The sequence below is a fragment of the Macaca fascicularis genome, chromosome 5, assembly GCF_037993035.2.
Source record: "Macaca fascicularis isolate 582-1 chromosome 5, T2T-MFA8v1.1".
NCBI classification, from domain to species: Eukaryota; Metazoa; Chordata; class Mammalia; order Primates; family Cercopithecidae; genus Macaca; species Macaca fascicularis.
Window position 1 is genome coordinate 94,518,784 of NC_088379.1, and position 21,616 is coordinate 94,540,399.

The following is a 21,616-nucleotide window of genomic DNA, read 5'->3' on the forward strand; positions in this document are numbered from 1 at the left end:
ATTTCAACTATTTATACTTTTCAATCCAAATTACCAGTTTCTAAAAGTAACTTTTGTGTTGCAAACCAAATATAGCTGTTTAATAGTGATTAGCAGGTAAAACGACAGCAACATTATAATATCTCATTATACATCATGTTTGTGTCTACAAATTTAGCTGATCTCATCTAATATTTACTGGTGTATTAAACTCTAACTTATTGTGATGTTTTTCTGCAAGACTTGAAGACCACCAGCAGTTTTAAAACTTTTTTTGGTGCTGCCACTAAGAAAAAATGTAACATCTTGGATAGAAGAATAAGTAGAAGGGCTTATCATTCAAAATATGAAACTGATTTATCTTTGAAAGTTTCAGGAATACCCTCAAAATTACTTTTTATATTATTGGTTAGTACTGAAACACTTGTTTCAAGGAATAGATTTACATATCTATAGACAAAAGGCACAGGACGCAGAGATATGAAGCAGAATTTGATCAAAATGATGTACTCATCAGTTGCAATAGCAAGTTTATTAGAGATTAAAGACATGCATATTATCAAATTGTACAAACTAAGTGTGCACAATGAGTTTAATGCAAAGTGCCAAGAATACTAACAGACAAACAAAAAACCCAGAACCAAAAGCCAAGGCTTTGGTCTGTTCATCAATATCACTTAACAATCAGATTTTTAAATACACTCTAAACAATGGCAAATAAAAACTGTTATGTGTCTTGTGAAAGAGCTGTGCACACTTTACATTATTTCACATCCCTCCTTGCCTCCTTTTCTCACCCACCCTGCCTGGTATCCCTGCTGTCAAAATACACCAACATCCTCATCATTGCCTTGTTTTCTTTCGGTTTCTTTAGAATCTGCTCTAAGGCACTGTGCACCTAATGATGTAGGAGACAGTTCTAATACATTAGGAAAATATATTTTCTTAAGATTAGGTGAGAGATTTTACACTTTAAGAATATTTAAGGATAACACTGGGTACGCATGAGATTCATTATATTAGAAATACCTAAATATTTCTTATTCACTAGTACAAAGACACATAACAGTTTGCTCAACAGATGCTTTGCTTGGCAGTCTGGAATTCATGGGATGAAGAAATATTTAATGTGTTCCATGGGAAGAAGAAAAAAATCCATGTTTCCTCCTGACTCCTATTTAACTGTTCTAGATTTCCAGGCGTATCCCATGACTCTGATACCCCATCAGGAATTAAGATCCGAGTCTAGGGTTCAAAAGTGATGGCAGAAGCCAGGAACTCTGAGCAGGTGGCTGGTTGACCCAGCTATAAGGCAGAAGCCAAAGAGAAAAATCCAGCATTCCCAAGGCAGGAGAAAGGTTCAAGCCTGGTGGCAGCAGACTGGTCTGGAAGAGGGGTAGAGTCAAGGCAATCTGAGGAGGTCAGAAGGTGTCTATACAAATACTAAGTTGAAGAAGTTGGCTTGTGTTGGGAAATTTTATTGGGCAAGAACATTTTCTATTCCATTAAATATTAACAAGCATACTCAATACCGTGAGAAGCTTGTTTTAAGTGAGAACTATGACAACTGAGGTAAGAGGAATGTCATGTCTTCTATCTCATGTTTCTAAAGAGCCCCTGGTTCACTAAGTAGTACGATGGGCAGAACCCATAAAACCTGATCTTTCCCTTAATGCAGTTTTAAACGTATTTAATTAAATGCACATGGATTCCAACACCACTCAGTCAATTGCTTACTATGTACGAGAACTTTCTCTTACAGTTTCACTTAAATTTCAAAGCACACTCTGTGGGTCCTGTTTTACAGAATATTTAACAGGAAAATAAACAATGCAGGTCAAATCTACCTGCATTAGTAGAATAAGGACTACTAATTGGCAGAATGAGAGCTAGACTAACTTCCTTTTATATGTCATGCTCTCCAAACCACTGAAAATCCAATACTCATTGTAATAACTATCACAACTTACGGAAAGCAATTCCTGCTAATTCCCAAGAACAATAAAGTATTCAGGAGGATGTTTATTTGTCTTAGAAACTGGAATATTGAGGATTTCCTTAGAAAAATCATATACAACATATATAGCTCACAGTCCAAGGTTTAATGAATTTTTAAAAGAAAATATTTATGTAGTGACTCTGTGAGGTGATGCCCAGGTGTCTCCTCCATGCCAGAAATATTCATTATCCACCCCATCCCACTGAAAGTGCTGCCTGCTTATGGCTCATGGCCAACTCCCTCTTCTGAGACTACACGATGTCCCTGGCACAGATCACCTCCAGTGATTGATGGAAATGGGGTAAAGAGACTAAACCCTTTGATTCAATTAGGGATTAATCTGAAAGGTCATCCCATCTTCTAAGCTCCCTGGGACTGAATGAATCCTGTGTTACAACTTTACGGCAGTTCAACTTATGCCTAATCCTACCTTCGTCTGTTCCTTATAGGTATAAGGAAAGAATGGTTCCAAAAAGTACTACCCAATGAAACTTCTGCTTGAAAACTTAGTCTCAGAGTTATATCTTGTAACCCAACCTATTAAATGAAGTGGTGAAATAATAGTGAAAATGAGGAGACAAAGTAATACTGAGAGGAAAATTACAGTTTTAAGTGTGATTATGATGGATAAAAGAGACTAAAAATAAATAAAATAAGTATTCAACAAGGAAAAATAAAACCTGAGGCCCTAATAGGAAAATGGCAAAAGATACAAACAGGTATATGAGGAAAAAGACACATGGCCCTTAAATACAAGTAAAAATGTTTAGTTTCATTTATAAGAAAACACAGGTGCTATATTGGTATTAGTAATGAGCAATCTGAAAATAAAACTGAGAACACAATTACATCTGGAATAGCATCTAAAAGAAAAAAATACTTAAGAATAGATTTAACAAAATAATTGCAAAACTTCTACCCTGAAAACCATAAAACATTATTGAAACAAATTAAAGACCTAAGTAAATGGAAAAATATTTCATGCTCACATATTGGGAGATTTAATTTTGCTAAAATGGCAGTAAAGTACTCTCCAAATTGATCTACAGATTCAACAGAACATCCTATCAAAATACTAGCTAACTTTTTTGTAGAAATTTACAAACTGATCCTAAAATTTGTATAGAAATACAGTGAAACCAGACTAGCCAAAACAATCCTGAAAAGAAGAACAAACTTGGAGTATTGAAACTTCATGATTTCAAAACTCATTAAAAAGCTACAGAGTTATCAAAATACTATGGTACTGACATAAGAACAGATATACAGATCAATGGAATAGAACTATGAGTTCAGAAATAAGCCCCAATAATTGTGGTCAGCTTATTTTTGACAAGGGTGCTGAGATAATTCAATGGGGAAAAACAATCTTCAACAAATGATGCTGGGACAACTGGACAGCCACATGCAGAGGAATGAAGTTGGACTCCTTTATACCATTCACAAAAGTTAACTCCAAAATAACTCCATAGACCTAAACATAACAGTCAGAACTATAAAACTCTTAGAAGAAAAGATGAATAAATCTTCATGACCTTGGTTAGCCAAAACATTCTCAGGTACAACACAAAAAGCATAAGTGACAAAAGAAAAAACAGATACATTGGACTCCATCAAAAATAAAAACCTCTGTGCTTGAAAGGACACGATCAAGAAAATGAAAAGGCAACTTATAGAATAGGAAAAAATATTTACAAATCCTATACCTGATAAGGAATTTATATGCAAAGTTTATAAACAACTCTAATAACTCAATAATAAAGACAAATAAATCAACTTAAAAATAGGCAGATCTGAATAAACATTTCTCCAAAAATATACAAGTGGCCAATAAGCACATGAAAATTTTCAATGTCTTTAGTAATCAGGGAAATGCAAGTCAAAACCAAAATGAAGTGTTTCATTCCCACAGGAATGGAATCAAAAAGATATTAACAAGGTTTGACAAGGATGTAGAGAAATTGGTTCGCCCATACATTGCTGATGGAAATGTATATGGCCATGTGTCTTTCTCTTCATATATTTTTGTCTTTTGCCATTTTCCTATTAGGTCCTCAGGTTTTATTTTTCTTTGAATATTTTATTTTAGTCTCTTTCTGCATGATAAGCACATCCCATTGCTGATGGGAATATATGAGGGAACAAATGCATGAGGGAATGTAAAATGGTGCAGCCACTTCAGTAAACATTTTGGTAGTTCCTCAAAATTTTAAACAGTTACCATGAGACCCAACAATTCTACTCCTGGTTATATACCCAAGAGAAATGAACACATAATTCCACACATGGACACGTACACAAATGTCCATAGCAGCATCATTTGAAATAGCCAGAAACTAGAAGTAACACAAATACCCATCAACTAATGAACTGATAAACACATCAACTGGTATATCTCTACACTGAAATATTATTCTGCCATAAAAGGAATGATGTACTGACACATGCTACAAAATGGATGAGCCTTGAAGACATTTTGCTAAGTGAAAGAGTCCAGTCAGAAAAGAACACACATTGTATGATTCCATTTATATGAAATGTCCAGAATAGGCAACTCTCTAGACACAGAAAGTAGAGGAGTGGTGGCCTAGAGCGAGGTTGTTGTGGGGAGCGATTAGGAAGAAATGGGAAGTGAGTGCTAACAGCACAGCATTTCTTTTGGGGATGATAAAATATTCTAAAAGTGACTGTGGTGATGGTTCCAGAATTCTGTACTTATTCAAAACCAACAAATTATATACTTCACATGGCAAATTGTATGGTATATAAACGGTGTCTCAATAAAACTCTTAAAACTTAAAAAATCCACACTGGGATATCACATCTGACCTATTAGACTGGCAAGACTTCAAAATTTTCACAAAATCCTCTTGGCAAGACTGAAAAACAGAGACTCTTGCATGCTGCTAATAGACATGTGACACTGACTCATCCTCTATGGAGGGGAATTGGGACTATCTAATGATATGGTGGCATTTGTTCTTTGACCCAGAAATCTCACATCTAGGAATTAATCTTGGTGATACATATGCACAAGTTTATTTGATGTGGGATCATATCTAACAATAAAAGACTGGAAACAAATGATGATCAGAAAAGTACCATTGACTAAAATTTACTTTGTCCAAGCAATGAAGTAATACACAAGCACAAAAAAAGAGTAAAAAAATAAACTGTTGGAATGATCTCTAAGATTTGCAGATAAAAAGCAAAGTGAAGAACAGTGTAAGGAAGACACAGAAATAAGAATGAACACATATAGACATCACATAATATACATAATGTAACTACATATACACTTTCATTTTTACAAAAAGAAACATTGAAGGATAAGCCAGAAACTAATAAAAATGTTTTCCAAAGACAGCAAGAGGTTGAACGGTATAGAAAGAATGATAAAAGGGAAACTTCTGAGTAAACCTCTTTCTCTTTGCATAATTTTCACTTTTTTTTTTTTGATATTGAGTCTCGCCCCGTCTCCCAGCCTGCAGTACAGTGGCGCGGTATCAGCTTACTGCAACCTCCACTTCCCAGGTTCAAGTGATTCTCATGCCTCAGCCTCTCAAGTAGCTGTGATTACAGGCACCTGCCACCACTCCTGGCTAATTTTTGTATTTTTAGTAGAGATGGGGTTTCACCATGTTGGTCAGGCTGATCTCAAACTCCTGACCTCAAGTGATCCACCCGCCTTGGCCTCCCAACGTGGTGGGATTACAGGCTTGAACCACTGTGCCCGGCCAATTTTCATGTTTAAGCCATGCAAATGTTATAAAAATTTAAACAAAATTACATTGAAAAGGAAAAAAAGCTCTGCATTCTAAAAATTGGAAACAAGTGAACTCAATTATATGCCAAATGGAGAAGACAACCACCCTTTACTTTGAATGCATACTCTTAGCCAGATATAGGGACAATACAGACTGCCAGATGTCTTAAACATTAGTGGCTTCCCTGATGTTGTGACACTTTATATCTATACATAAAATACACATTTTATGTATGTTGTGGAGAAAAGCAAATAAATATTCTCATTTTTTAGGAAGCAAGATTTTTCACTGTCAGAGTATGGAGTTACAAATATGAAATCAAAGTAGTTAAGAAAGAATATTATAATGTTAAAATTAAACTCAAAATATCAATATAAATCCATTATTTCTTCCATTCAGTCATTCCATCATTCAAGTATTCATTTCTTTCTTTATTTCCTTGCTCTAGAAGTCATTAAGACCTAGATGCAAATAACTTAGCACCCAGATCTTGGCTTCTAAATATAATTCTTCTATAAAAGAAACCAAAGCCCCTTGGAGAAATGGTTAATTCCATCCTGAGACATCATCTTTAGCTAGAAAGGTAGGAAATACTATTACAGGGTTTTGTCAGAAGGACACAGTTGCCAGCCTAAAGGGACTCCCACAACTGCCAAATTTGGGATAATACGAGCACAGGAAAATTTAATATTGTTCATTCCCCACTGACAAGGGAAAGCTCTTCTTTATAGAAGAATATCACTAAAAGAAAAAGAAAAGTAGAGTTTAAAAATCAACATTCTACAACCCAAAGAGAAAAGAGAAAAAACTGAATCAGGCTAGGATGATCAACAGACAATCAAACGGATAGTGAATTGGGAGGAATATGCATTTGCATGATGCCCAAGTAGTCACCTAATGAATTACTTGCTAACTGCAAAGGGAATGTCACAGCCCTACAATAGAGAGATTTGAAAGTGGTGACTTTAACTAACAAAGCAAACTAAGCATCAATAAGTGTGAGACAACTTAACATTACATGGCTTCTAATGGGATGCAACATTAAGGATACAATATCGCTGATAAAGTATTCTGCCCAAAAAACTTAATCTGAATATAACTAAGATTTTATATCTGACTTATAGATTATAGTAGATTCAGAGGATAGAAAAACAACTTAACCACACCACAAGAAAATAATCAAATTCACACTGTACAATATTCCACAGGATGATGTCTGGTTTCTTAAAAACTCAATGTGGTTGCATCAGGAAAAACAGCTAATGTATGCTGCGCTTAACACCTAGGTGTTGCAGCAAACCACCACAGCACATGTCTACTTATGTAACAAACCTGCACATCCTGCACATGTATCCAGAAACTTAACATTAAATTAAAATTTTTTCAAAAGTCAATGTGGTAGAAAAAAAAGTTGTGGTTAAACACAAAACAACCACGTGGGCACCCCTGCACGTGGGTGTGCACACATGGAAGGACTGTTCTTTATTAAGACATACTAAAGAGACCTAACAACTAAGAAGAATGGATGAACCATTGGATCCTCTTCTGAGAAAAATAAATTGTGACAAATTGGGATACTTAAATGGACTCTCCAAATGATATGATGGAATTGTCAATTTTCTTAGGCATAATAAACATATTATGGTTATATAGCAAAAAGTCCTCATTTTTAAGGATGCATGATTAAGTATTTAACAGTGAAATAGCTGAGGTCTGCAACTTAGTTTCAAATGGTTCAACAAAAAATACATATTTACATATATATACAGAGATAAAGCACATTTATTTCATCTAGTTAATGAGAAAATGTATAATCTAAGTTATGCTCCTTCAAATTGTATGACTGAAATTTTTCATATTATGAAAACAGGGGAAAAGCTTGAAAAAACCAGTTAAGTTCTAGTAAATTGATAAATATGAAAACAGGAGTTAATGAAATAGAAAAATGTTAAGGCAAATTTATTCAATAAAGTTAAAAATGGATTATTTGAGAATAATAATAGACAAAAAGCTTGGCTACTCTGGCCAAGATAAATAGTGAGAAGGCAAAATTAACATTAGAAAAGAGAAAGAAGATGTAACAGACAAGAAAATTTAAAAATTTAAACGAATTATTGTATAACCTTACACCACATACATTTCAAAAGCTACATGAAGGTCAGCCTATAATCCCAGCACTTTGGGAGGTGGAGGTGGGAGGATCACTTGAGGTCAGGAGGTCGAGACCAGCCTGGCCAACATGGTGAAACCCCGTCTCTACTAAAAAACCCAAAATTAGCTGGGTATGCTGGCAGATGCCTATAATCCCAGCTACTCAAGAGACTGAGGCAGGAGAATTGCATGAACCCAGGAGGCAGAGGTTGCAGTGACCCAAGATTTCACCACTGCACTCCAACCTGGGTGACAGAGCCAGACTCTGTCTCAAAAAAAAAAAAAAAAAAAAAAAAAAAAGCTACATGGCTACATTAAATGACTGGTCTTTTAGGTAAATGACTGATCTGTTAGGTAAATGGAATTTGTCAAGAATACTAAAACTAGCTAAGCATTAGTTTAAAAACCTGAGTTGGCCAGGCACAGTGGCTCATGCCTGTAATCCCAGAACTTAGGGAGGTTGCCGCAAGTGGACTGCTTGAGCCCAGGAGTTCGAGACCAGCCTAGGCGACATGGTGAAACCCTGCCTCTACAAAAAATATAAAAACTAATCGGGCATGGTGGCATGTGCCTGTAGTCCCAGCTACTCAGGAGGCTGAAGTGAGAGGATTGCTCGAGCCCAGAGGGTGGAGGTTGCAGTAAGCCAAGATCGTACCACTGCACTCTAGCCTGGGTAACAGAGCGAGACTCTGTCTCAAAAAGAACCAAACAGGTTAAATTGGTATATTTTATTTTATGTATATGTTATAACAATAGAAAAACTTTAAAACCATACTAATTAGAACCTATAATAAACACTCATTACTAATTAATATTCTGACTCACTAACTGGAGCAGATTACCAGAAATTCCAGATCAAGTCCAATTTCTAAGTTAGTAATGAGGTATGGATCTGTGTTTAATGCTTACTAAATAAGCATTCTATTTACAAATTCATTTTTATCTGTTCTAGAATCTAGGTTTCAGAATTATTCAACGGTTTTCTACTTACACGTTTCTCACATGTAAGTCACCAAACAAAGGTTTAGTGGGCAGAACAAATATAAGAACAAATATAGACTTTTTACTATCACGGAGCTTCTGAATAAGACAAAAATTAGTAGATCCTGCATCTGAGATATTTATTCACAACACCCTAATATATCCTGTGAAATGCCATTATTTAAAAGTTAACATCTTTAGAATTACAATCAGGATAGTTATTAAGGTAGAACTTCTACCCAAATTAGGCTGTGAATGACCTGGAACCCTGTAGTCACTAGGATCTAAACTAGAATCTATATTTAGACAGTCATTCTGAGGACTGTAATATTACTAGTTCTGGGCAGCTGAATAAGCCTGTATATTAATGAAGTGGAGAAGTAGATATGTTATAAAAAAAAAAAAAGTTGCTGAGTTTCTGAGAGTTTTTAGAGTGTGAATGTTCTCTCTCTCCCTTCTCATAACTAGGAGGAATGTATTTGATCAGAGGTGATTAACAGGAGAGTTAAAAGCAAAGTCCCTGGATTGCAGGATCATGTTTCACATATCAAAAATTAAAGAGCTTTATGGAATAAGAAGGAGAATAAAATATGAAGCTTTACAAATGTTCCTGTGGCTAGCAACAAAGAATCCACTAACACAGACTAGTTTATTTCCAGTAAATGAAGCTGAGGTTATATTTTTGTGATACTGGCATAGTCTGTTCAAAATTTTCCATCTATTGGCAATAATTTGAACTTTATTACTATTTAAAAAATTATTCACTATGTCACACTCCTTCTCTTTCTGCTAATCAACATTTCTGATTACAGATTTTTTAAATGCTCCTTTTAGTTGAAATATAACTTATTTCCAGATTTTAAAATAAGGCTACTTGATTTATAGCAAATCATAGTTTTATAAAAAGGGCATAGCTGCTTTCTTCAAATTGGGATGAAAAACAGGGCTAACATGCCCAAGAACAAGATACAACTTCTCCAACATAAGCTGGCTGAATTTTCAGACTGAAATATGCTTCTACATCCCAGTAATTTCAGACAGTAGTAAACACAAAGGGGGACATGATGATATTAACAGCAAAACTCCACTAACTTACTGAAAGCAATTTGGCCCAAATACAGTGGCGAGATTGTGAACATTCATGCGATTCTGCACATGATGCTTGGCTACTTTTGTCAAGAACTGGCAAAGGTACTTGAGGAGGCAGTAGTGGGTGTCTGGCAGCTCTTTTATTAAGTCTCTTAAGCTACTCTCCTGAACATCCTTTCTGCCATCTGGAAAAAAAAAAAAGAATAAAAATGTTCTCAGGTATATTTCACAGTAACAACAACAAAAGCACGTAGGTGTAACACATTCTAACATTTTATTCACAAAAAAAACTCTTGAGAGACTGAGATAGGCCTTGCGTATTTGACTTTATGTTAAAGAATTACTAACTTAAGCAAGAAATATAAAAAACCCACAAGGTTTATTCAGTGCACAAAATGGGTTTGTGTTTCAATTTGATGTTTTCATCCCCAAATTAAGACAATGGTTAGGTTTCTGATCCACAGTGGAATCTTCCATTTGATTTTTGTCTTCAAGTTTGTCAAAACCAGAATTCTCTTGAATAAAATATGGTATGAGAGACCTTCAAGGGATACCATGGGGGATGCTAAACTTAGTGATCAGGATACTGTACACAGAGAAAGCTGAAGTAAACTTTTAAACAGCTTTTTAATCTTGACAAAGATTATCTCCTTGACCAATCTCTAGTCAGACTTCTCTGAGCTTTTTTTCAACTAAGCCCTGTTCTGGGCATATCCTCAAGAGTCCACTTTTAGTAAGAATACTGCTAAGTAATTTCAGCCAAAATCCCTACCCTTCGTATCTGATAACCCTCCATATCTGACCAAATTACTCATTTCCTACCATCCTCCAAATGATGTCTGATCACCTTAGCCTGCCTTCAGCAAGAAACTTGTTAGGTCTGTTTAGCCATAATCTCTCCTGACCCTTGAGGTTTTTCCTCTTAGTAATTTTCCACCCACTGACTGCTGCCTATCCCAACCCTGCTATATGGTCATGTAGTTACCACTTTCCCTTGTATTCCAAGTTGAGACCAATCTCTCTGCCCCACTGCAAAACCCCAAATGCAGTAGTCCCTCTAGCTATCGTAATAGTCCTGAATAAAGATTGTCTTACTGTTCTTTAACAAGTTTCAGAATGAATAATGTCTTTTTTTTTTTTTTTTTTTTTTTTTTAAAGGAGTCCCGCTCTTGTCACCCAGGCTGGAGGGCCGTGGTGCGATCTCAGCTCACTGCAACCTCTGCCTCCTGGGTTCAAGCGATTCTCTTGTCTCAGCCTCCTGAGTAGCTGGGATTGATTACAGGTGTGCACCACCATGCCCGGCTAATGTCTGTATTTTTAGTAGAGACAGCATTTCACCACGTTGGCCGGGCTGGGGCCTCCCAAAGTGCTGGGATTACAGATGTGACCCACTGCACCTGGCCAGAATAACTTTTTCTTTAACAACATCTAACATGTCATATGGTTCAGAATTTGATATATGTTTCTCATACAAAAGACTAATAACCCAGCATACACCCCAAAATGTCTAATGATATATCAAAATTCACAGGCATACATATGAAAAGTTTCTCTCAAGTCTCAAAGATTTGTTTTGCCAATACTTAAATACAGTAAAATTGCTAAGTTTTGTGACTTTATGTAATGCTTTCTCTCAGAAGAAAATAAAAATATTTTATAACAAATACAGTAGTTCAGAGGAATGACTATAATCCATTACTTTAACAGACATTTAAGAGAATAAAAATGTAATTCAGTTATAATTAATACGCAGTTGTATTGCTTACATAATTCAGCTTTAGCCAGTTAAGTGAAGAAGAAACAGAAAAATGAAGGAAATGAGATACAAAATCAGACAATTCATCAGTGTTACAAAGCACCTGGATAACATAATGCTACACACAGGAAGTGAAAACATATAGCGAATCAGACACACTGACGTTGATAGGCTTCAGAGCACAAGATCAGAATGAAGGCTCGAGTCATTTCTGGGGTGAGGAACCTGGTTCTGCTACCTACTATCTATGTGACCTACGTTGTATTGTTTATAATGACTATTTTCCACTGCACTATGACCTTAAACAGCAGAGATACACAAGATGTTAAAATAATTAAGGTGGAGGGATTAAGAACTAATTGGAGATACCCATTTCTCATGCCTTTATATTATAAAAACAAACAAATAATGAACCAAGAGAAAATGTTCTGTCTTCTTTTTTATAGTGACTAATTCAAAGTGAGTCTATGGATGTTTTCATGGGTATTTGCTCTCTGTTTAAAATTGTCGTCTGATTGTCAGCATTTAAAGATACAAGCAACAGCATTACAACAGCCTTGACAATCAGCCTCTGGCTTTCTGGCTCTGAAATGAAACCTCAAACCATAAGGCAGGCAATGTGTAAAGACACCAGGTCAAATAAAATGAAGATTCAAAATAGTTATGAATTTATGACAATAACATCTTTGAAAAAGCAGCAGCATTTTCATCATTTTCCAACTTTTGAAATACGATAAACAATTTTTCCAGGAAATAAAATTGCCAAATAATGGGAAGGGAGACAGATGTATTTAGAGTTTCACGTTTAGCAAAATAACATAAAATTGTTTATGGCAGCTGGGCGCGGTGGTTCACGCCTGTAATCCCAGCACTTTGGGAGGCTGAGGTGGGCAGATCACAAGGTCAGGAGGTGGAGGTCCTGGGGCTGGGGCTACGTGGTGGTGGGTGGGGAAGAGTAGCAGGAGATGAAATGGGGAGACAACACAAGAGGAAAAGGACAGATCATTACCGTCTGATTAAATTTGACTAAAAGCTATGGTCTTTTCTTGTTTTGTTTTCTGTGTGAGGGTTTTGAGCTGTGGGGAGACATGATCTGCCTTGAGGGGGTCACCACTCTGGCTGCTCTGCTGAGTCTAGACTGTAGAGCACAACTGAAAGCAGCAAGATTATTTAAGAGGCTACTGTAACCATCCAGAAGGAAAGGGCCCAGGGCCTGAATCAGGCTGATGCTGGCGGGATGGTTAGACATGGGGACAGATTAAGAATGCAATTTAAATTTGTCTTGTGTTGGAAGATGTTTTATTCATTTAATCATTCTGAAAACATTTATTGAGTGACTACTCTGTGCCAGGCACCATCCCAAGCATTTAAGATAAATCCGTAAACAAAATAAACAGAAAATCCCTACCCTCATGGAACCTACCGTCCAGCAGGTGAGACATTAGGCAATCAATATAGTAACAGGGCTAGGGGAATTGGGAGTACTTGGATCAGCGTGAAGGCTAGTGATTAAGATTATAAATAAGCTTGTCAGGAAGGTCTCCTTCAAATGTAGTTGATGTCCGCAGCTAAAGTAAAAAAATCTATAAACTGGTAAATATAAGCTCTTTTAGAGTTGATGGTTGAGTTTTGACCATCTTTTAAACACTCTCCATGCCTTGCATATTAAAAGAGCTCAAGACATTGTTTTAAAGAATGATACACATTTTAAAGACACACAATAAGGAACTAACATAGGAATAAAGTACATCTATACTTCAAACATATTTTTAAAAAATGTGGAATAATTTCGTCCATTTACAGAATTTGCTGAGTTGGATGGAATATTACTGTTAGGTAGGAATTAGATTACAGATAGTATCTAAATAGAAGAAAAAGCTACTTTAGTGGTCACAGGGAAAGGACACTCAGCAATAAAATTCCATAGACAGACCTCAGAAACAGAAGTGAAATGCACCTCTGCAGATGTATTAACATATGTTAACTGCTTTAAACTTGTAGTCATTTTTAGAATTAAATTGGAATAAAAACTAGGATCATATAATTCATAAATTCAAAAATTCTAAGAAAACTTTGCAGATGGAAATAATGGTTCACAATTAAAATAGTCATCATTTTCTTCGACATCAATCTTTTCTTAGGACAAAAACTCTCTCTCTCCATTAGTGAAAAGTACCACTTCAAATTATTCAAGTTTTCTTGAAAGTTCTCATTCGTTGTTGGCTACATTTGACCCATTTCTCAAGCTAAAATGCAAACATTCAACTAGCACAGTATGCATAGCATACAGAGAAATCTACTCAGCACTTGAAAACTGTACCATAAATACTTTTGTTCCAGGTTAAGCAGCAAACATTGAACTATGTGACAAATATTTGCTCTCACTAAAAAAAAAAAAAATAATTATAATCAGCAATGCTATTCCCATATCACAAGATATATCACAGGATGGCACCTAACTCTAATCTTGACACATGCCTGGACTTTTCAATGACCATGAAGTTATACTATACTCATAATCTTAGCCTCAAGGAAAGAATAAAGTAGCTGACAAAATGTTAATCTCTATCATGATATATCTCAGAGCCATGAGAAAGTCAACCACTAAAACAACCAAAATATTTAGCCTCATGGTGCCAGATTTATCAAAGTAGTTTCCCCCCTCCCTCTGCCTCATTAAACCTCACAAAAGGTTTTATGAAAACTTGCTAATCTATTAGATATTAATAGTATAATGACCTGTTGCCAACTTTGCAGATTAAGAGGTCATAAACTCGAGAACATGAGCAGCCTCTAGAAACTGAGAAACCAGCAAAGAAACAGAGATTTCAGTCTTACAACTGCATGGAACTGAATTCTGCCAACAACATGAATGAGTCTGGGAGTAGATTCTGCCCAGAACAGTCATACAGGAGCCTAGACTGTCACCTGGATTTTGGCCTTGTGAGATTTAGAGTAGAGAAACCAGTTAGGCCCACACACTTCTCACTCACAGTACAGTGAGATAATAAATTTGCAACGCATTAAGCCACTAAGCTCGTGGTAATCTGTTATGGTAGCAACAGGAATCTAGTAGCTCCCCATTTGGGGATGACTAGACTGAAATAGAGAGATCGATTAGTCTGTCCACATTCACCCAGGTACCAAATAGCTGAGCTACAATTTAAATCCAAGTGCCCAGGACCTCATAATATACAGTTTGATCAGCATACTCTTACAAAGTTAGCTATTATTGTTATCATTATTACAGAGCAGCTAACACCATGTCTCAAGTATGTAAATATTTAAGAAATGTTTCCTGAATCAATCAATCAATAAGCAAATCTGTTGTGTAGTGGAGAGGTGGGAATCTTAATTCATTTGTGAGAAACCATAGCTTTGTAGGTTCTCAGGGCTTGTGGAGAAATAAAATTTTAATAGAAGCCTATAAGGCTGTATGGGCACAAAATACAAACTATGTAAGAATAAACAAAACATGAATTATATTTCTTTCTAAATATGTATTTACAGAAGAATGAGAAAAATAATCATGAAATGCCAGCTGTACAGAATCAGATTGGGTTTTGCCTCCACATTTCATTCCTCAAGACTGGAATCACTTCTTTGGAGTGATGAGCATATAAAGGCAACAGAATTTCATTTTCCTGTGCAAAAGGAGGGGTTATGTTTCTTACAAATCTCTTACAACCTCATGACCATGATATGGTTCTCAAAGGACTCACACAAATTTCTCAAAGGGCATGCTGATAAAGTGACTAATAAAAATTAATAAATTACTGCCTATTCTTAGAGGTTATTAGTGAAACTACAAATCTTATCATTCTGATTAGATTCTGCAAAATGCAGAGGTACGTTTATTGACAAATTAGTCAACATTTATACTGATCTCCTGTCCCCAGAGAGAACCTGTATGTTCAAGTAAAAGCAAAGGCCTGCAGGAAGAATAAAGAATTAGGTGATATTTTACACTTCAGTCCTATAACCAAAACAAACTCCTGATAATGCCTAAATAGTATCTCAGCATATTTATTTTGTGAGTATTTATTGGGTACTGAATGTTTGTCAGTGGGGACTGATGGTATACATAAACATATAAAATAGTCTAAATTATAAAGCTGGAACCTCATATCTACACTAAAGGTTAGACACAAGCATTTAGCAGCTGAAGAACTTATTTCTATGAGAATTTATGTACCGAGGAGACTGGAAAAAACAAACAGCACATAGGACAGAGAGCCTCGCACAATGTAAAATGCTAATGTGAAACAATATTGGCAGTATCTCAGCTAATAAAACTTGGCTTTCTCCATAAATCTAGCACTATATTAAATGGGCCAAGTACAGTAAGTATATAGTTACAGATGAAATCATACTAACACCAGTTGGTTTTTTTCTAGGCACTACTGGTTAAATGCTCAGCTATAAGTGGCCTGTAAGTGGATTTGGTGTCATATGAGTTAAACCAAGCCCAGAGTTACTTAAGCCTATTTGTATGTTCTCTTATCCCTCCTTTCTCCCTTAAGGGCCTCAAATTATTTATGGACTCATTGTAAAAGGTTGATTATTTCCATGGGTTCAGTAAAGCAGGTGTTCAAAACAGGGCTTGACAGAGTTAGGGCAGAGCTGTAGGTGGCTAGCAAGCTAATCATCTGGCAATCCCTTCAATTGATATTCTTTAACCAAATTTTTACTATTTTTTATGTAGATTGATTTTCTATTAATACAAGTTGTATACTTTTTAAATAACTCACTTGTTGACTATGTCTTCTCTTCTTCCAACATAAAAGCATTACTAAACAAAAAAAGAACTTACTGAGGATTTCACCCAGTTCACAATTAATTCCGTAATATTCCCAATAGGCCTCTTCTTGGCCTTGGAGCTGCTGGGTATCCTGCTTTTCCTCTTCAAGCCTATAATCTTTCTACAAACTATGTTAGAAAATAGTTACTCAAAATAAAATTACAATATAACAGCAATTACAGGTAGATACTCAAGAGAAATGAAAGCATATATCCACACAAAAACTTAAATGTTCATAACATAAATGTTCATAACAGCAAAAAAAGGGAAATAACCCAAATTTCCATCAACATATAAATGGATAAGTAAAATATGGTATATTCATACAATAGAATATTAACCAGCCATAGATATGCAGTACTGATACATGTGACACCACAGATGAAGCTTGAAACATTATGCTAGATCAAAGAAGTCAGTCACAAAGTACCACATATTGTGATTCCATTTATGAAATGTCCATAGAAGCAAATGTTTATAGAGAGACAGTAGACTGGTCTTTGCCTAAGGATGTGGGTGGTGGGAGGACGGAGGAACGGGGAGTGACTGCTAATGGGCATAAGGCTTCTTTCTGGGGTCATAAAAATGTTCAAAAGTTAGATAATGGTGAGGTTGCACTTTGTGAATAGATCAAAAACCACTGAATTGTACACTTTAAGAAGGTCAATTTATGGTGGGTAATTTACATACCAATAAAGCTGTTCTAAAGAAATTCTGTTGACTTCAAAATCAAGCATGGGAAAAATTCAAGCATGGGAGAAGAAAGTCAGAGGAGAACTTTCAGATAAAGATGACAGATCATTTCAGTTAAAGATAAGTGTACCTACTTTTCCTCCTAATATCCCACTAAAATGACAATTTTTTTAAAAGAATAAGCCCTCAAGGATAAAGAGAATAGCCAAATACATGACAGTAGATGAACGATTTTAACAAATGTACATATGCATGCACACAATCATGTTTCAAGATGAGTTGTTCTTATATGGAATAATTTGCTCAGTCATGGCTTCTCTTTCCAAGCTTGCATAACCTCACCCACTAGTTAATACTATCTCACAGAGTCAAAGGCCATATAAGGAAAATAAAGATGCACATGTGTATCCAGCAAAGAAAAGATCATCTAGTTATCAGGACCTACAATCTCAGAGGTCATGGGTGGTTATAGATACAAATAAGGTTCTTCCTGTCACATGGATCTGGATGACAGCAGTTCAATTGGAATATTGTCAAAATGTATGAAGTCATCTGTGGAAACCTGGGTTGCCTGCCACCACATTTCCAATTTATTCCAGTGGAGGCTTTGTGCTGCTGATTGATTGATACCTTGAGCAAATATGTAGATGTCAAACCTTTAATTTTGCTCTGGGTTTAAGTCTTTACTTAGAAAAAAAGAATAGTGTATATGTTTGGCATTGCTTATAGAAAACCCAAAAGACACACACTGGAAATGGAAAGGTTAAATTTTGTAGTTTAATATAATGATTCTGTTTCTCGCAGAAACAGGTATTTGTGTAAGTTGAGTAATTTCAAAAGAAAAGAAGCTTCCCAGTAAAAAGAAATTACCCTGGGGAAGGAAATATGTCATATGCTTGTTATGGAGTTCATACTATCCAAGAAACGACACTTCATAACTATGTATTTGGCCAACATTTATTCACATGGTACTTTAAAATTTGCAAGTCGAAACCACTCAGCTAATCTCAACACAATACAGATGGCATCAAGATAGTGTAGATAAAAGACAGGCTTGACTCCAAGATATCTAGTGAGTTCCTCATATAATGAAGAAAGAGAAAGCCCTAAGGTATAGGTACAAATTAGCTTATTAAATTAGATTTATTTACAATTAGTCACTGTGCTGATTAAAATGGCCCTATTAGAGTGGTTTTCTTAAGAAAAACAGTTACTGTCTAAATTATCAAATGCTCATAAGCATTTGATAAAATTCACAGGCACTTAACTCTCACATGTTGTTTGCACAGCTGCTATTATAAAATTCTGTCTCATTTAAAATCAAATATGGGTTGTGGGGGTAAAAAAAAAAAAAGGCAAGGGAGAATTTCCATTTAAAGAGACAGATCGATTATATGTGTTTCTCTAGTCTTTCCAAGGCTCCACTGAAATGACAGTAAAAGAATGCTTAAAAAGTATAAGCACCCAACGGTAAAAAAAAAAAAAAAAAAGAACAGCAGAGAAAACAGAAGAGTATTAGATTTTAAAGACATTTGGAAGTGGATGCAAGTAACTGGAAACAGACTGTTTACAAGCCTGTCAGGCTCAGCGAGTCCTCCAACACCACCTGCATCCAGGCAGGCACGTGCTCAGACAGGAGTGCTAAGGCTTAGTCTCCGGGTAATATCAAAGGATTCTTGGATACCTAAGATAGTTAAGGACTAGCATGAGAAACACATTTGAAAATGTGAGATTAGTGAAAAGTCTACTAAGAAATAAGGAGCCATTATTTCCTTACTGATGGGAAGTAAGCATACTACTTCCCACCTCCTCTAAGCCCTGATCTTGAACTCAGTAGCTGAAGAGAAAAAGATGTTCACATACTGACATTTGGGCATTCCCAAATGACACAGCTAAATTTCTCATTTTTCTATCTAATCCTTCCAAAGTGAAGTATGCCAAGAGACAAGCTCCTGATCCCATTTACAAAATGTCATCCTCAAATTAAAACAGCTAAGAATCACTTTGTTTGAATAAAGACAAAAAGAAAACCTATAAACAGATAATAGAGAAAAGAAGAAAATTTAAACAAGTACAACGTAACAACAAACCACTGTTAGTATCCTCAGAAAAATAAGACAAGAATGCTCTAAAACAAGAGTATGGTGTTTTGCAAAAGGAATCAAAAGCAAGAATATTTTGGATATTAAAAATAGAAAAGCTAAAATTTAAAAAAATAGGTTTGGCAGGAAAATAAATGGGGAAATTTCACAGAAAACAGAAGTAAAAGACAGTGATAAGTCACTTAAAGAAACTATAATATAGGAAGGGTAATACAATAAAATTTCCAAGACCAAAAGAAAATACTTTCCAATCTGATGGAACTCATGGAATGTTTAACATAATGGGTATAAAAAAAGACTCCAGGAAATAGTAGGTACAGGAAAAAACATTGGTGATGGAAAACTCAAGATGACATCTACAACCAATACAGGTGGGAGCAGAAAATAAAAAGGGCCCCAAAGAGGAATCACCACAGAAATAAAGAATGGATAAATTACTTACTTTTTTATTAAATTCAACAGTGGAGTTGTTGGAGCAATTTGGGGAAAAAAAAAGACCACATCAAGTTTATAGAAAATTATGTAAGTGGGCTGGGCATGGTGGTGCACACCTGTAATCCCAGCACTTTGGGAAGCTGAGGTGGGCAGATCATTTGAGGTCATGAGTTCAAGATCAGCCTGGTCAACATGCGGAAACCCTGTCTCTACTAAAAATATAAAAATTCGCTAGGTGTGTTGGTGCACACCTGTAATCTCAGATACCTAGGAGGCTGAGGCCACAGAACCATGGTTATAGGTGTGCAGGAGGTGGAGGTTGCAGTGAGCAGAGGTTGCAGTGAGCCGAGATCCCACACCACTGCACTCCAGCCTGAGTGACATAATGAGTGGGGAAAAAAGAAAAAATATATATATTTATATACGTAAGTAAAAAAAAAAAAGAAGTATTGTCAGAAAATATCTCACAAACCATATACCCTCTTACATAATTATTCAGTCACATTAATTATAAATTTAACTGAATTTGTGATATATCAATATTCAAAGAAATTGTTTGAAGTGGAAAGGCAGCAGAGTGAATTCCATCTATTTATAAGCAGAAGTGATGAGATATCTGAAAGTTAGCAATCAAGATTTAACACTATATTATCAAATGGAAGCAAATACCAAAACAACAGCTAAACCAGTTACAAGATTCTGAGAAAGAACTGAGGGCTGCCAAAGGGTATGGTAGGGATCTGCTGGTTTTCTTTTCTTTTCTTTTCTTGTAGAGACAGGGTCTCGCTATGTTGTTCAGGCTGGTCTCAAACTACTGGCCTCAAGCAATCCTCCTACCTTGGCATCCCAAAGTGCTGGAATGACAGTCATAAGCTACAACACCTGGCCAGGGTCTGCTGGTTTCCTTTTCTTTTTTGTAAGATGGAGTCTCACTTTGTTGCCCAGGCTGGAGTGCAGTGGTGAGATCTCAGCTCATTGCAATTTCTACCTCCCAGATTCAAACAACTCCCATGCTTCAGCCTTCCAAGTAGCTGGGATTACAGGCGTGCACCACCAGGCCTGGCAAATTTTGGTATTTTTAGTAGAGATGGGGTCTTGCCATGTCAGCCAGGCTGGTCTCAAACTCCTGGCATCAAGTGATCCACCCACCTCAGTCTCCCAGAGTGCTGGGATTACAGGCGTGAGCCACTGAATCCAGCCCATCATATGTTATCAACTTAGCCAACGATCAGAAAGTTCAAGCACAGTTTCAATTAATTTGGGCAAGGATTTTGAAATCTTCCTCTTCACTCCAAGTTGAATTCATTTCTTTTTTCCCTTTTCCTTCTCCTTTCTAATCATTAGGCAGGTAAGTACACTTATTCTTCCATAACTCTTTTGTAAATATTCAAAGAGAAAGGGAAGTTAGAATAGAGAAAGGGTAGAGAGACCAATTTGAAGCTTAAAAGCAGAAAAAATGAGGAGAATCACACTAAAATGACTTGTCTTTTTATAACCAAGAAAGCAATGAACAGGAGTGAAGGCTGAGGATGAGTTGGGACATAAGCATGGGGAAGGGAGATTACATTAAAAATATGAATGCCCATGTTCCATCCCCCTAATGATTTTATTGGCCTGCAATGCAACTTGATCTCTGAAAGTTTTCTGAGATTTCTAGAAAATTCTTTTTAACTTTTATTTTAGGTTCAGGGGTACATGTGAAGGTTTGTTACATAGGTAAACTCATGCCATGGTGTTTTTTTTGTACAGATTATTTAATCACCCAGATATTAAGCCCAGTACCCCACTGTTATATTTCCTGTTCCTCTCCCTCTACTCACCCTCCATCCTCAAGTAGACCCAGTGTCTGTTGTTTACTTCTTT

The 21,616-nt window shown here is 36.0% G+C and overlaps 1 protein-coding gene across 29 annotated transcripts in view; it reads right to left on the bottom strand.

Annotated features, from left to right (window-relative positions):
* The window catches only part of FAM13A (family with sequence similarity 13 member A), a 371,035-nt gene that overhangs the window by 244,241 nt on the left and 105,178 nt on the right, over window positions 1-21,616 (bottom strand). For 20 of the 29 annotated variants that reach the window (XM_074040138.1, XM_074040133.1, XM_074040139.1 and 17 more), the window contains one exon: window positions 9,974-10,151. The exons of the other annotated variants lie outside the window; for them this stretch is intronic. In XM_074040138.1, coding sequence (XP_073896239.1) covers window positions 9,974-10,151 — 178 coding nt within the window. The remainder of the gene's footprint in view (window positions 1-9,973; window positions 10,152-21,616) is intronic. 29 annotated transcript variants of the gene reach the window in all.